Below are 13,424 nucleotides of genomic sequence, written 5' to 3'. Positions count from 1 at the left end.
CTGGTTTTAGCTGATAGAAAGGCAGATATCACTCAAATAACCACTTGTTGCAACCAAAGTGGGCAAAAGGGCATTTTTAAAAGCAGAAAATAGGGAGCCTTGAAGCTGAGCAATAGCAGAGGCCCATACTGCTGTAGGTGCCACTCCACCACTCTACAGTGGACAAAAACACATCAGAGTTGGACAGACTTTCTTCTGTGACATTCAGATGTTCAGAATTTGGCATGATCACCATAGTAGTGTAGATTCACCTTGCCTTGTATCAACAGTTTAGGTGCATTTGATGTAACTGCGTGGGAAAGCTCTTCATTGCAGACTAGAGGAATAGTCCACAGTGGAGTTAAAGGGATGGGCGAGGTCATCAACACTCAATGGGTAATAACGAGCCCATAATCTACTTTATATAGGATAATGCACCAATACAACAAGATATTTTCATCATGAAGATGTCTCTGACAAATCTTCCGCAACTGAATGATATAACGTTAATGTGGACCAATTGAGGAAGAGTTCCAGTACTTTCTTGAATCGTTTGCCACCAAAAAGTAAGGTGGTAAAGGCAAAAAAGGGATCCAACCTGGTATTAGCAAGGTTTTATAAATATATGCTGGCACTTTATTAAGAAAAAAAGTGGAATATGCTGTCCTTTGTAAGACAAAAATGTAAAACTTGGTGAACAAAACTATTTTGAATAGTAGTGGCCAAGAAGTATTGGTTTATGTGTTAAAGCTTATCATACGTCAGCATCAAATGCTATCAAATACAAAGTTATTGAAGAAAATGTATCTTATAGTCCATCATCTGAACATGATTTGTTATATGATATATTTCCCATTATCTGAAAAGATTATGTATTTGTACACTGACACATGTAGTAGATAGTTCGTCCTATCTTTAAAATGAATTTCTTTCAGTATTCAAATGTGTTTATTCAGGATGTACTGAAGCATTTCTTTGAAAACTATTGTTAATATAGTAAAAATTTGTCTTAATGAAAGAAGCCGTTACACCGATGTCATCAGTATTTGGAATTTTGGGAAAGTACATGCAAAATTAAACCACAAAAGCAAGTCTGCTCTATTGTGGTCATGAGACCGTTGCATTGGAGTGCAAATGTGGGTAAAACATTCATTCCAGTTGCTTTGTTTATGCAAAAAAACTTTGTAATGCAGGGTCCTTCAGGGGAAATAAACAGGAAAAAACATCAACTTCATGACATGCACAAGATATACTGTTTAATTAGCCTCAATAATAAGTAAGTGTGTCCGTCTGTGACTGCATCATGCATACATAATTTGAATGTTGCTTGGTTAGAGGATGCAGCAGCACAGCGATTCATTTGTGGAAAAGTGAGGTCGTGTTTGTCTATAACAAACATTGATACAAGATAGGTAGGCGTGGTGTTTGCAAACTGCAGGCACATTATTTGCTTGAGACACTGTACAGAGTGCAGCAGCAAACATGCATACAAGCAGAAAACAAAGTCTTTACCTCAAAGAAGTGGGAGGCAGCTGGTTATGAGCAGGTCTCTGGAGCCTTTTCATAGGGGCTCTCTGGAGCCTTTTCTCCTAAAATGCTGAGCAGACACAAATATATCCGATTGCTCTTTTAAACTGTCGTTGCTGCAAAAGTCCCTCTTTCACTTGAAGACAAGTTTTGCTTGTTAATTCACATGAATGCTTGATAACCACATTGGAAAAATGTTGCACTGCTCTACACTGGATCCAGACAGCATTTCACAACTCTTCACAATTTGTTTGAATTTAATTTCAATGCATGCATTTTCTGTTGTTTCCTCTATCTGTCTCTACAAATCAAAACTGAAAATATGTCATTTACAGATGTACTGACAATTCATCCAGTATTTAACAGATTATAACCTTCTCAAGTAAAGTTTCAATTTATGTTTCTATGTTTCCACTGATCAACATAATTTCAACATTTCCCATTTAGCCTATTGTGATTTCTTGAAACTGCTCTGGCAAAAGTGCAAGCTACATGAAGTCAAGAGACTTTTGTCCATAGTGAGACCAGTATTATTCTCTCTCTCACTGTTTGGCTCAGTCTAGAAAACAAATCAAGGGTTAGGGTTAGGAAAACATCATGGCTTGGCATAAAATTCAGCCGTTCAATGCCCTACACCAGGGGTCTTCAACGTTTTTCAGGCCAGGGACCCCCAAACTGATGGAGAGTTGGAGCAGGGACCCCCCTACTATTTATATGGCATACAATTGTGTTTTATATTTAACAGGGCCTAGTGCTGTGTATAAAGATAGCTACTCTGTTATTGTACATTCAATACTAAGCTATTCAAATAATACACAGGTTAAGATATTCATGTTTTTATTTTAAACATGTGCAAGGTACAGGGTGGCCGTGTCACTGCCATTTATAAACAAACATCTTGCATACAACACTGAGCAATTCAAATAATTCACAGATTTTAACTTTAAACATGCATGTAGATGGGACAATGAATTCTCAAACCATCTGTGAATGGCACACGTTTGCACACAATTTGTGAGAAAAAACTGTTAAAAAAAAAAAAAAAAGATTTCGCGACCCCCCTGCAGTACCTCCGCGGACCCCCTGTTGAAGACCTCTGCCCTACACGTTACCCAGGGCATTAAAAAAAAGTCACCCCATCTTTTCCAGATCTTTTAATTTGGTAAATACAACTTCAGATGAATAAAATCAGATTACATTTTACACACACTGTGTCATTGCTTAACTTAGTCATAATGCAGAAGCAGTGTGTGGAAAAACTAAGTGCAGCCTTGCTCTTTCACAGGTGTTATTTACCAAAGTCTATGAACTGGTAATCACCAGATGAGTTTATTTTATGATGTCCTGACATGTAGAACTTATTAACTGAAAGAGAAGGCACTGATTTTTTTCCATGACTGTAGGTATCTGCGGCAGAGAGACATTCAGATGACATCTGTCCCTGGTTCAGACATGTAGCTCTTTTCTCTGTTCACTGGGCTGACAGAAGGAACAATTGTCACTCTTAAAATGATTCATAGTTTATTTCTGGGTGTGTGCTGGGATGTTTAAGGACAATCAGACTTATCAATGACTGGTCTTCAATATTGTCAATACATATTATTCATACTACAATACTGTCTACATGCAGCTCTTAGTACATGTAATCTGCATTCTCCACTCACTGAACGTGCATACCTCATATATATGCATTCTCTTAATGTACATATATTTACAATCGATATTTATTTTCTATAAGATTTCCAAAGCACTTTATGTAAATGAATCTGTATATTGCACTTCTGGTTAGATAATAAGTGTATTTCATTGTCTCTGTACTCTGCACAAATAAAGTTGAATGTCAACTTGAAAGTGGTTATTCAGTTTATTATCAGCTGAACATGCACCTTCACCTGCAGCAATATATTCCATCTCAGAGACTACATCATGCATGCTGCACAGAACAATGAATGGGCTAATAGGAGATTAACAAGGGTAAGCCCCACTGATGCACTGAAACCAGCGTTTCTGTTCAACATGATTAACAAATATCAAATATCAACAACAAAGGCTCAATGACATCAGAGCTACATTACTTAGAATTGACTATCTTAAGAAAAAACAGGTATTTAATCTGCACATGAACAAGATTTCTTTGTTTGAGCACCTGTTATACGGAAAAATAATGAATAGAGGTATAATTACAGGTACAAATAGTGACGCAGACAGAAGTGGAAAAAGCAGCTTTATTTCACAATCTCACAAACTGAGCATGTCACACAATACTTTTCACAACAAATACAAACTTATTTAATACATACGATGTATCTTCTGGCCTTACTCACATAACACTCACATACCTTATAACCATGAACAAGACATATTATCTACACACAAGAAATAACTTCACACATACAATATTCAGTAACAGGTGTAGCTCAGTAGAAATTAGTAAGAGGTGACAGAAGAAGAAATCTAACATGTGATTTGTGATAGATGTTTAGATCTAAATGGCAAAAAAAATCTACCTATTTACCAACTTTTCAAAGTCGAGAAGAATCTTCAGTCTGAGTTTGGCTGCATGCCACCGAGACCACTTGTTTCAAAAGCCACAGACATGATTTACTAGCTTAGTTAGTTGCTCTCCTTCCTGAGTAATGAGCTACATCCGGGATGTATAGTCAACCCGCTTGTTTTCCACTAAGAGTTTGGTGAGTGTGACTGCATCACACAATTCTAATACACAATGACACACGCTAATGAGAACTAGTACGAGTCTGTCCGACTAATCTATCAAAAACATAAGTGAGCACCAGCAAACAGAGAACTTTCAAGATTGTGCAGTGAGATAGTGTCAGATAGCACCTGTGTGTGTAAAATGCAGATAAACAACGGAAATCACTACTGTGACTTCTGAATAATTTACAGTACTTTTGACCTGAAAGAGCTATCTGTAACAACGTACAAAATTTCGTCGTCAAAACTTTCGTTTCACGTCAGTCTCTCAGTTTTGTTTGTTAAAAAAAGGTGAACGGTCGAAACTATGATGACAGACTAATGGAAACGGCGACAGAAAAGATGTAACTAAACATGAAACTAACAGGGAGTTTTGTTAATAGTTAACAGGCGTTTGTTTAAAAAAAAGGGGGAAAAAAAGAGAAACACTCATATGCCATTAAAGTGAAGTTCAAAACTTAGTCATTCCTGATTCACACATTCAAATGAAAGTGGTTTATTTTGGGTTTAAGTGAACCAATGGTCTAACCAATGGTTAGGAGTGCCCTTACCACTGTTTATACTTGTTTTATTACTTTGCTAAAGTCCTGTTTTTTTGCACGAATTGTCATTTTTACATTTTCTGAATGTATATTGCCATGTTCACCATATCCAGAAGTACTGAGTTACAACATTGTTGCCTTATCTAGTATAGACAGACTTATGAACAGCTGCTTGTCTTTGACTCTCTTTAGCATGTGCTTACGCCTTTTAGCATGACAAACCCAAGATAGGAAAAACAAGATTTTCATTGAAGTGGAACTTGTAACTTAGAGATAAAAATGTAACGTCAGGAGTCAGGAGTTTTGTAGGCAAATGCCCTTGAAACAGAAAGAACAAAGACAAAACAAGTTAGATACTTCTTACCCATGCAGAACATCAACTCTGATCCCCTATACTAATTTCTTTCTAGAATATTGCAAAATACCTACAGCCTGAAAGGATTCTTAACTCAACAAGAAGTTACAAGAAGTTTGTTTTTAGACTAAATGTGTCCATGTGTGAAACTGTGACTAAAAGTTATAAAGATTACTTTCAGATGAGTCACAGTTGTCGTTTTTTTTCTGGGAGGTAGCTGACAGAGGCGTATTCTGTTTCACTGGGATGAGACTCCACAACTGCCGGAGGTCTTTTGGGGAAGTCCAGCACACTGTAGACCAGCGAGGGTCCAGGAACATGAATGGAACCCTCGATAGATTCCTACAAGTGTTAGACAAGAGTTAGACAGTGGGTTCTGTGCTGTTTGTTTACATGTTTGATTCAACACATGTGTGTAAAGATGGAGAAATGTGCGTACCTGCACTGTGGGATTTGAATTTCTTTGTGGTTCTTCTTGCTGTTGATCTGTATGAGAAGTGCAACGGGTGATATATTGAGTCAGGGGAATTATTTAATTCAACACAGCACATCCCTTTTTTGCAGTGAAGAGCATTGTTCATTTCTTGTTAATTTGCTTTTATTGCTTCACTTTGCTTGCGGAGCTTGCAGTGGAAAGTTGAGAACTGTTCAACTTTTTCAAGCGACTAAAGAGGCATTACCCAAGCAAATTACTTTATTGATCGTGTAACCGATCTTGTGACTGACTGATGCAACAACTCAAACCGTCAGACCCGCCCACAGTTGAATATGCATGGCATCTGTGGGAATCCCGCCTTAGGCTGATAATTTGGGGGTTTATTTCAAACTCATGTAACTGTTTTCATTATTGTTCACATATTTCTGTTTGTAACACAACTGTAACTGGAGGATTCCACCAGAGGGCACATGAGCAAACTCAACTGAACTTCAGTATTTTCAGGATGTAAACAAGGAACTTGGAGACAATAAAGGAGTTTTTTGTTTGGTTTATGTCATTGATTGGATCTGGTCTTAATGGCGCATCACAGGAGTGCACAGTCAGCAAAAAGCTTGCACGTGTATTCACGTACGGGAAATCATCAAAGGTGGTTTTTGAGGTCAGCAGGACTGTCGGATTATTTCAGAACTGAAGGGGCTCCCACTCAAAGTAGGCGAGAGGTGTTGGCCTCTGATGTGAAAACAGGCTCATGATAAAATAGTGCAAGTGAGCTTTTTTCCACCCATGTCAAAGTGATAGTAGGCCCGATTACATTTGCATGCACTGAGGGAAGATTTCGTTTACAAAAATGTGAATCATCGCCTGCATCAAAAGGATGTGAAACTGCAATCTGGTTTGCATTTTCAGCATCTAACCACACAACAGCATTGTTTTTTTCCAAATGATACGCATTATCTCCTCACCAAGGAAAATACAAATACCTTACAAGCAAAAACAAGGAATTTAAACTAAACTGTTCCCCTATAACACACATGACATAGTGGACTGTGAAGTTTCCTAGCATACAAAGTAAATGAAAACTTTTTTATAAACAAGATTTTAATTCAGCCAACATCTTAGTTCAGGCTTAATACAGCATGGAAATGATCACAAAATGTTATACCTTGTGCATTCCAAGCAACCGATGCTCAGTTTACATCAGTGTAATAAGTCATATCTCCACAACGACATATCAGTGAAATTCAGGTAAACAATGAATTGTGAATGACAGCAAACACATGTAACATATACTATAACATACTTTTCCTTACCGTTGGTTCTCACAAGACAACAGATCAAGAATAGAAGCACTGCAGCTAACAGCATCACAGGTGTAACCACAAGGATAGTGGGAATTAATTCGGAACTTCCACTGTCTGAAGGTATTGTGGTTTTAGTAGGTATTGGATCTGTAGGAGTTAAAAAAAATGTAAATAATTACTATAAACGCAGAAAAGAAATACTTCTCACCAACAGATTAAGAACAGGCAGTGTAACTGTAGAGACAGTGCTGTTTGACTACATTTTTCTGTACAAGATCATGGATATATCTAAAACATATATATATACATATACATATATGGCTGTGAAAACTTAACTAACACTGCTTGAACAGGACCAAGCAGTGCATTTTGTTTGGGACTATATTAGATCGGGGACTAAAATTAATTTCTCCAGTCCTTTTAATATTTCTAGTGTATTATTATATTACTTTATACAGTATCTTTATTGCCATGGTAGCAAATATCACAACAGCTTTAAGGCAGTATTGTTCAGTTTTTTCACAATGTTTTGAATGAATGACACATAAGAAGATATAATTACATATACAAAGAGGCTTTTATCCATGTTGGAAAATCTAACTGCTCTTTTCATTCAGTTTAATAATTTCTCCTACAATAACCAGCACTTAGTGTCACTGATTTGAAAAAGATTGATAGAAACAGCCATATGCTTTAGAGAGATTAGTTATGGTTTGATAATTCATGTAGGTCTTAGTAAAGGAGACAAATAATAGGATTTTGAAGCGCATACTCTGTTTAGATATGGGAAGTGAAGGTGGTGGGCAAAGAATAATTCTTTCAACTGGAATAAAAGAAGATGGTTGCTCATCTCATACTTCATCTCAGTTAAAAAACACTCAAAACAGACTAAAACTAACTAACTGAAATCAATGATATTTCATCTATAAAGTGTAATATGTAATATCTATAATGTCTTTTGTAGAACACTCTGTGTAACTCGGACTGATCTACGTTGGTGTAACAGAAAACACGGCCTTACCTGTGGTGGTATTTTCCTCCTCCTGAACGATCAGCTGCACTTTATTACTTGTAATTGCTGGACCAATATCTGGATCAAATAAACTGGCCCAGTAAACTTCACTATTATTCTGAGTGAGTTTTGTGATGTGGTAAAAAACAGAAGCGTTTTTTGGGAAAACTTTAAAGCAGCTTCTGAACCGTGGGTACTCAGAGATCTTTTTTTCTCCTGTTTTATAAACTGCAAACGAAATATCTTTTGTGATGTTGACATTAAAAGTAAACTCAAGAGTGATGTTATTGCCGAGGATCCCGGTGACGTTTGCTTGGCCAGGGCCTGTATGGAAACAGAACAAGAAACACGTGAGAAGGAAGGCGGGATGGAAATCTTCTGAATGAAACTAAACCACTTTAACCACTTGTGGAGCAAGTAGTCCTTTATAAGAAAATTTGCTGTGATAAAATTAGCGCTATTTCTACTTTTATTTTATCATCTTTTCATACATAGGCATTTATATATCAATCAGTTTAAGGTTGCAGCTGGCACAGATTGAATGATTCTAGCTACTTTATATTGTGTGTGTGTTTTACAAAGTCGTAATTATTTATAGACTGTATTTCGTATGTTCCTGGTTAAAATCCTGGGTGAGGTCTTTCTGTGCAGAGTTTATATATATATATATATATATATATATATATATATATATATATATATTATGTTCGGATACTAGTGTGAGAGTGGATCTTTTTTTGCCTCGTTTGTCTCTGTGTGGCCCTGTTCTGGACTAGCGACTCATCTACTGAAATTTGTACTTAATTGTTCCATCTATCCATCTATTTTCTATACCCGCTTAATCCAATTTAGGGTTGCGGAGTCCATCCCAGCTGTCATTGGGCGAAAGGAAGGGTACACCCTGGACAGGTAACTTGATCCAACACTCTCAGCAGCAACAAAACACTTCTGTATATTAAGCTAAGCCACAGTGGCTGAAGTCCAGCAGCGAAAATTACTCTCTGAGTTTGTGTCGTTACACAAAGATCCCCTCAAGTGAAAGCTAGCTAGCAAGACAGAAACTATAAGCCTAAACTAAGGCAAAGCAAAATTTAGTTTTGTACTTACTTTGTAATTTACTGTTGTTGTTCTCTGCAGCTGAAAAACATCCGAAATAATCAGTAATTCAGTGTCAACATAAGACAGCGTATCTTAATCCAGTCATAATGGAGATTAAAAACCAAGCTGTTCTCCTATATAACTGTTTGAAATTTTGTAGAGTAAAATGTAAATAGCAACAGATTGCAATCATTTGCAAATGCTTAAACTCCATTTCCATTCACAACTCATTAAATATTGAACAGTGTACTTATTGTATGCTCATTTTGGGTCTGAATACTTACACGCAAACAACTCCTTAATCTGTCTACATGCAAGCATTTATTAGGGAGGAGTGGATATAAACATTAGGTGTCACCTGGGAGAACAAAGTTCAACTCTTGCAGGAAACTTCAATCTTCAATGTACATATGATAGTCTGTGTAAAAAAAGGAACATAAAATAGCAACCCTGAGCTCCAAATCCTACATCAAACAAGCATGGGAAAACATTTACCCAAAGGAAGTGGTGATCCAACACAGTTAAACATGCTTTTTTCCATTTATTTTTTTTACTATTTCTTTAAAACATAGAGTTTAAATCATTTGCAAATTATTGCTTTCTGCTTACTGTTCAGTGTAACGCAGGCACAGCTGAAAACTGTAAATGTGGTTGTAGCAATGGGTTTTACTTTAGCTTTAAAACTAGCATTTTTATAATATTCTACAGGACTGAAGATAATATAATGACTTTGACATTTATGAAGCACTGTGTCCTCATTTTAATTATGTTTTGCACAAGCACAACGAAAGCAGACACCACAGCCAAATTGACAATATATCACCTCAGAACCACAGTTACTTAGGAATAAAGTAGCACAAAAACCATTGCCCTCTCCCTCTCTTCAGTACCATTCAGTACCAGTAATTCATTGATTTCAGCAAAGAAACTGAGTTGTCATTTGAGGCCCAAAACATCCAATACAGAAAGTATGTTGAAGGAGACAGCTTAAGATATGTAAAGTTAACCCCGAGCCTCAAGCAGGTGAAAACCTACAAAAATAAAAAAAAAAGAAGAAAAAAAAGTGACAGCTTACCGTTGAAAATCATATGAGCTGTGACGATAAAAATAAACCCAAGAGGTTTTCTGACAATGTTGCCAACCATGATAGAAGAAATGTTTCCCTCGCAGGCCAGGCACGTTGGCCCTCGAGTCTTTTATCTCTCTGATTGTATGAACGGCCTCGCTGAAATCTTATTTTTATAGTCAAGTCGTAGTTTTTGTGCCTGACAGGAGGAAACCGTAGGCAGGAACTTGCACAAACACCGATTTAGCTACCTACAGTATCTCAAGCACCTCCTGAAACGGAAGACTTCACACAAAGTCATAAACATGTGGTGCAGACTGTGAGGAGCTCAGCCGAAAAAAAGGTTGTCATTCACATGATGCAGGCAAATTCAGGGGCAAATACTTTCCTTCATATTGTGAGAAAGAATCTACAAAACGTTTACACACAGCAGCCTCGAAGATCATCACACAAAGGACTGATTTTTTTTTCTATCTGACAGGAAACCCTTGTACATTAGATTCACAAGGGTGCAATTTAAACTGTTCTTTAACATGAACTTAACATATTCACACATCCAGTCAGGGACAGTTTGATTTATAAGTTACAAAAACAAAAGAAAGAAACATGAAGCATATTTTCCACCTTTTCTTAGAAATGCAAATGTTGTCGAGAATTAGAGATAGAAATCTTTTTTTTTTCTTTTTCTTCAACGGTTAAAAAGTATTGTTCAAATAAATGTAAAGTCGGGTTTTAGAAAGTACCAAAACAATGATAGAAAGAAACATTTGCCTGGATTTATTTCACTTTGTACTGCTATGCCGGTAACTAATAGATTTGATTATGAGTGCAACTTATATATTTGAGAAGTTTCCACATTGAACAAAAATTTGAAAGTGATAAATTTATCACAAAGACATATACGAAGCTTTTAATGTTGGAAATCTTTTTATTTATATGTGTAAAATAAAAACAATCTGCCACATATACTAAATAATCACACACAACAACACTTCAACCACAGCTGAGGAAGTTGGGGGCTTTAAGATTAAACACTGTAAGCAGCAGAGGAGGGGATTCTGTTTCTTAGATGTTTGGTTTCAGCATCACCGCATAAAATCTATGAGACAATAGAAGACCCCCTGGCAAATATGGAGGCTCATGACTCAGCCGTAGGTGGCGATCCTTCTTTCATGTTTATTTATGCAGACTTTCCTTATAGCTGGGATACCTATTTTGATTTGTGAAGTGATAGAAGTGGCAGGAAAGAAGGTGTAGTTCAAAAACCACCTGCTGCCTATCTTCATCTAACCAGAACAGTGGCTGCTGCTTTGTGTACCATCACCTCTGACACATCAAAGGCACAGAATACATAATAATTCCTAAAAACTGATTGACGTTACAAAGGTAATCTCTCTCAATAATTCTTTATGACCAAATCGAAGTGCATGAATACAGTCAATGACAGCAAATGGGTGAGTTGTTAAAAGCATAGCAGTCACAGATACATGTATACACACAACTTTTTAAGTAGGCTTTTTCTTTAGACAGTACCAGCTGAGAAACGACTGATAAATTGCGTTTAATTTGTTAATTTATTAGTTTGTTCTGTGACTAATCACAGTCTAGGCTAATCTTGTTTGTGTAATTTTGCCCCCTTGTCTCCTTCCTCCTCCGTCCCACCTGCTTAACACCAGGAAATCGGTCACAGCGAAATATTTTGGAGGATGAACACAAGTCCTTATGCATCTAGAAGAGAAAGGAGAGAGGAGGCTTGTAAGAGGAACTGGAAGCAAGCACACACCAATGTGTCCTTTGTGGAAAACTTTTGGTACCTGTGACATCTAAAGAGCGTGACGTTAATTGAACACATTGAAATGATTCAAAATTAAATACCTACTTTTTCACAAACAGATTTAATGCACATCTGACAAAAAATGTACTCAAGTGGTAAGCTGCAGCTAAGATGCTGCAGATGTCACACATATTCAGTTCAAATCGTTCTGAGGAAAGTGCGTCTCATTTTGTTAAATGCCAGTCACCTGTGTGTAAAATGGGAAATGAGATAAGTGCTCTGTCACTTGATTCCTTAAAGATTACTGTTACTCTGCAGCCGCTCCTCTGCCCAGGAGAGGATCAGCTGAGACTGAAATGCTGCTGATACAAACAGTGACAATTTACTTTATGTTGGCAGCAAGTGAACGTGGAAATCACTTTTTCTATATAATCAATGGTTTTAGTGCAACTTTTATTTTACCAAGTGCAACATGTTTACAATGTGCCTTAAAATGCTAAAGAGAGATCAACACCAATGTCATCTGACATGAGATCCAGCTGTCCACAGAGGAGCTCGACCTTCTCACATTGAAGTGCTTGTTTGTCTGTTTGGCCTTATTATGCTGTGGAGTTGTTTGTGAAATTAATCAGGCAATTTAGTTTCATGCGTTAAAATTTTTGGCATTGTTTCAAGAAGTTTTTCATTTAATTTTTCCTTGGCACTTCGTGATTGACTTAAAAAGATGGTCATGTTGCTAAAAATGTTGCCATGTTTTCTGATTGGCTCCACCCAATCATTAGTTTAATCTCTCTTTTTGCTTTTGTTGGCTTTATTTATCTATGACTCAATTTCCCTTCATAAATGGTTTATGGCAAACAGAGAGCCTCATAGTTCCATATTTTCCCAACAGTGCTTTTTGCTCTCAGACTGCGACTTGCTCTTCTTTCCAAAAGTTTCCAAAAGCAGAATAAGAGTCTTCAGTCTATCAGGCTTCCTGTGGAACCAGCTCCCAGTTTCAGGTCAGGAGGCTGGCATCCTTTCAACCCTATAATTAGGCATTTTTGATAAAGCTTATAGTTTTGGCTGGCTCAGGTGACCCTGAGTCATCCCTTTAGCTTTGTTGCTATAGGCCCAGACTGCTGGGGGACCCCCCATGATGCACTCAGCACCTTTCCTCACCCTGCTCTCTTTATTTTTTACCCTCCATTTATGAATATTTCACTGTTGTTGCCATGTAGTACCTGATTTTGGATTCCAGTGTGGTTATTCCAGTCTCATTATTGTATATCTACGCCATCTTGTGGACTGAATAGTACCATGCAAATGACACTTGATCCAACACACCCTTTTTATTTCTCTCACACTCAGCAGTAACACTCACATATTTTACTGTTCACTTCCCCTGTGATGTTACATCCTTCATCACTGTTTTTTTCCAACTATTTCCTTGTTTATGTTGTACATCTTAATATGTTCCGTTGTTGCTTCTGTCTCTTAGAAGCAGTACAGCTTCTCTGTTGAAATACTTGAGTTAAATTACTGTCTAGGGGATAATACTATAATTCTTGAAATCTTCACGCTCGTCGATAGTTTTTTTTGCAGGTATATTAAAAGAGGAAGGTAGCCAACAGGTA

General features: G+C 37.1%; 1 protein-coding gene across 1 annotated transcript; it reads right to left on the bottom strand.

Moving 5' to 3' along the window:
* Positions 1-3,751: 3,751 nt before the first annotated feature.
* LOC142399862 (uncharacterized) lies at positions 3,752-10,320 on the bottom strand. Its single transcript, XM_075484405.1, has 6 exons — positions 10,044-10,320; positions 8,978-9,007; positions 7,880-8,194; positions 6,868-7,005; positions 5,558-5,604; positions 3,752-5,460 (listed from the first exon to the last, which is right to left on the bottom strand). Exons 1-6 carry the CDS (start codon positions 10,111-10,113, stop codon positions 5,305-5,307), a joined length of 756 nt encoding a protein of 251 aa, XP_075340520.1. The 5' UTR covers positions 10,114-10,320; the 3' UTR covers positions 3,752-5,304.
* Positions 10,321-13,424: the final 3,104 nt, after the last annotated feature.

The sequence above is a fragment of the Odontesthes bonariensis genome, chromosome 15 (genome assembly GCF_027942865.1).
Source record: "Odontesthes bonariensis isolate fOdoBon6 chromosome 15, fOdoBon6.hap1, whole genome shotgun sequence".
Taxonomy (NCBI): Eukaryota; Metazoa; Chordata; class Actinopteri; order Atheriniformes; family Atherinopsidae; genus Odontesthes; species Odontesthes bonariensis.
The sequence above is the reverse complement of the archived record's forward strand: the minus strand, read 5'-3'. Positions and strand labels throughout refer to the sequence as shown.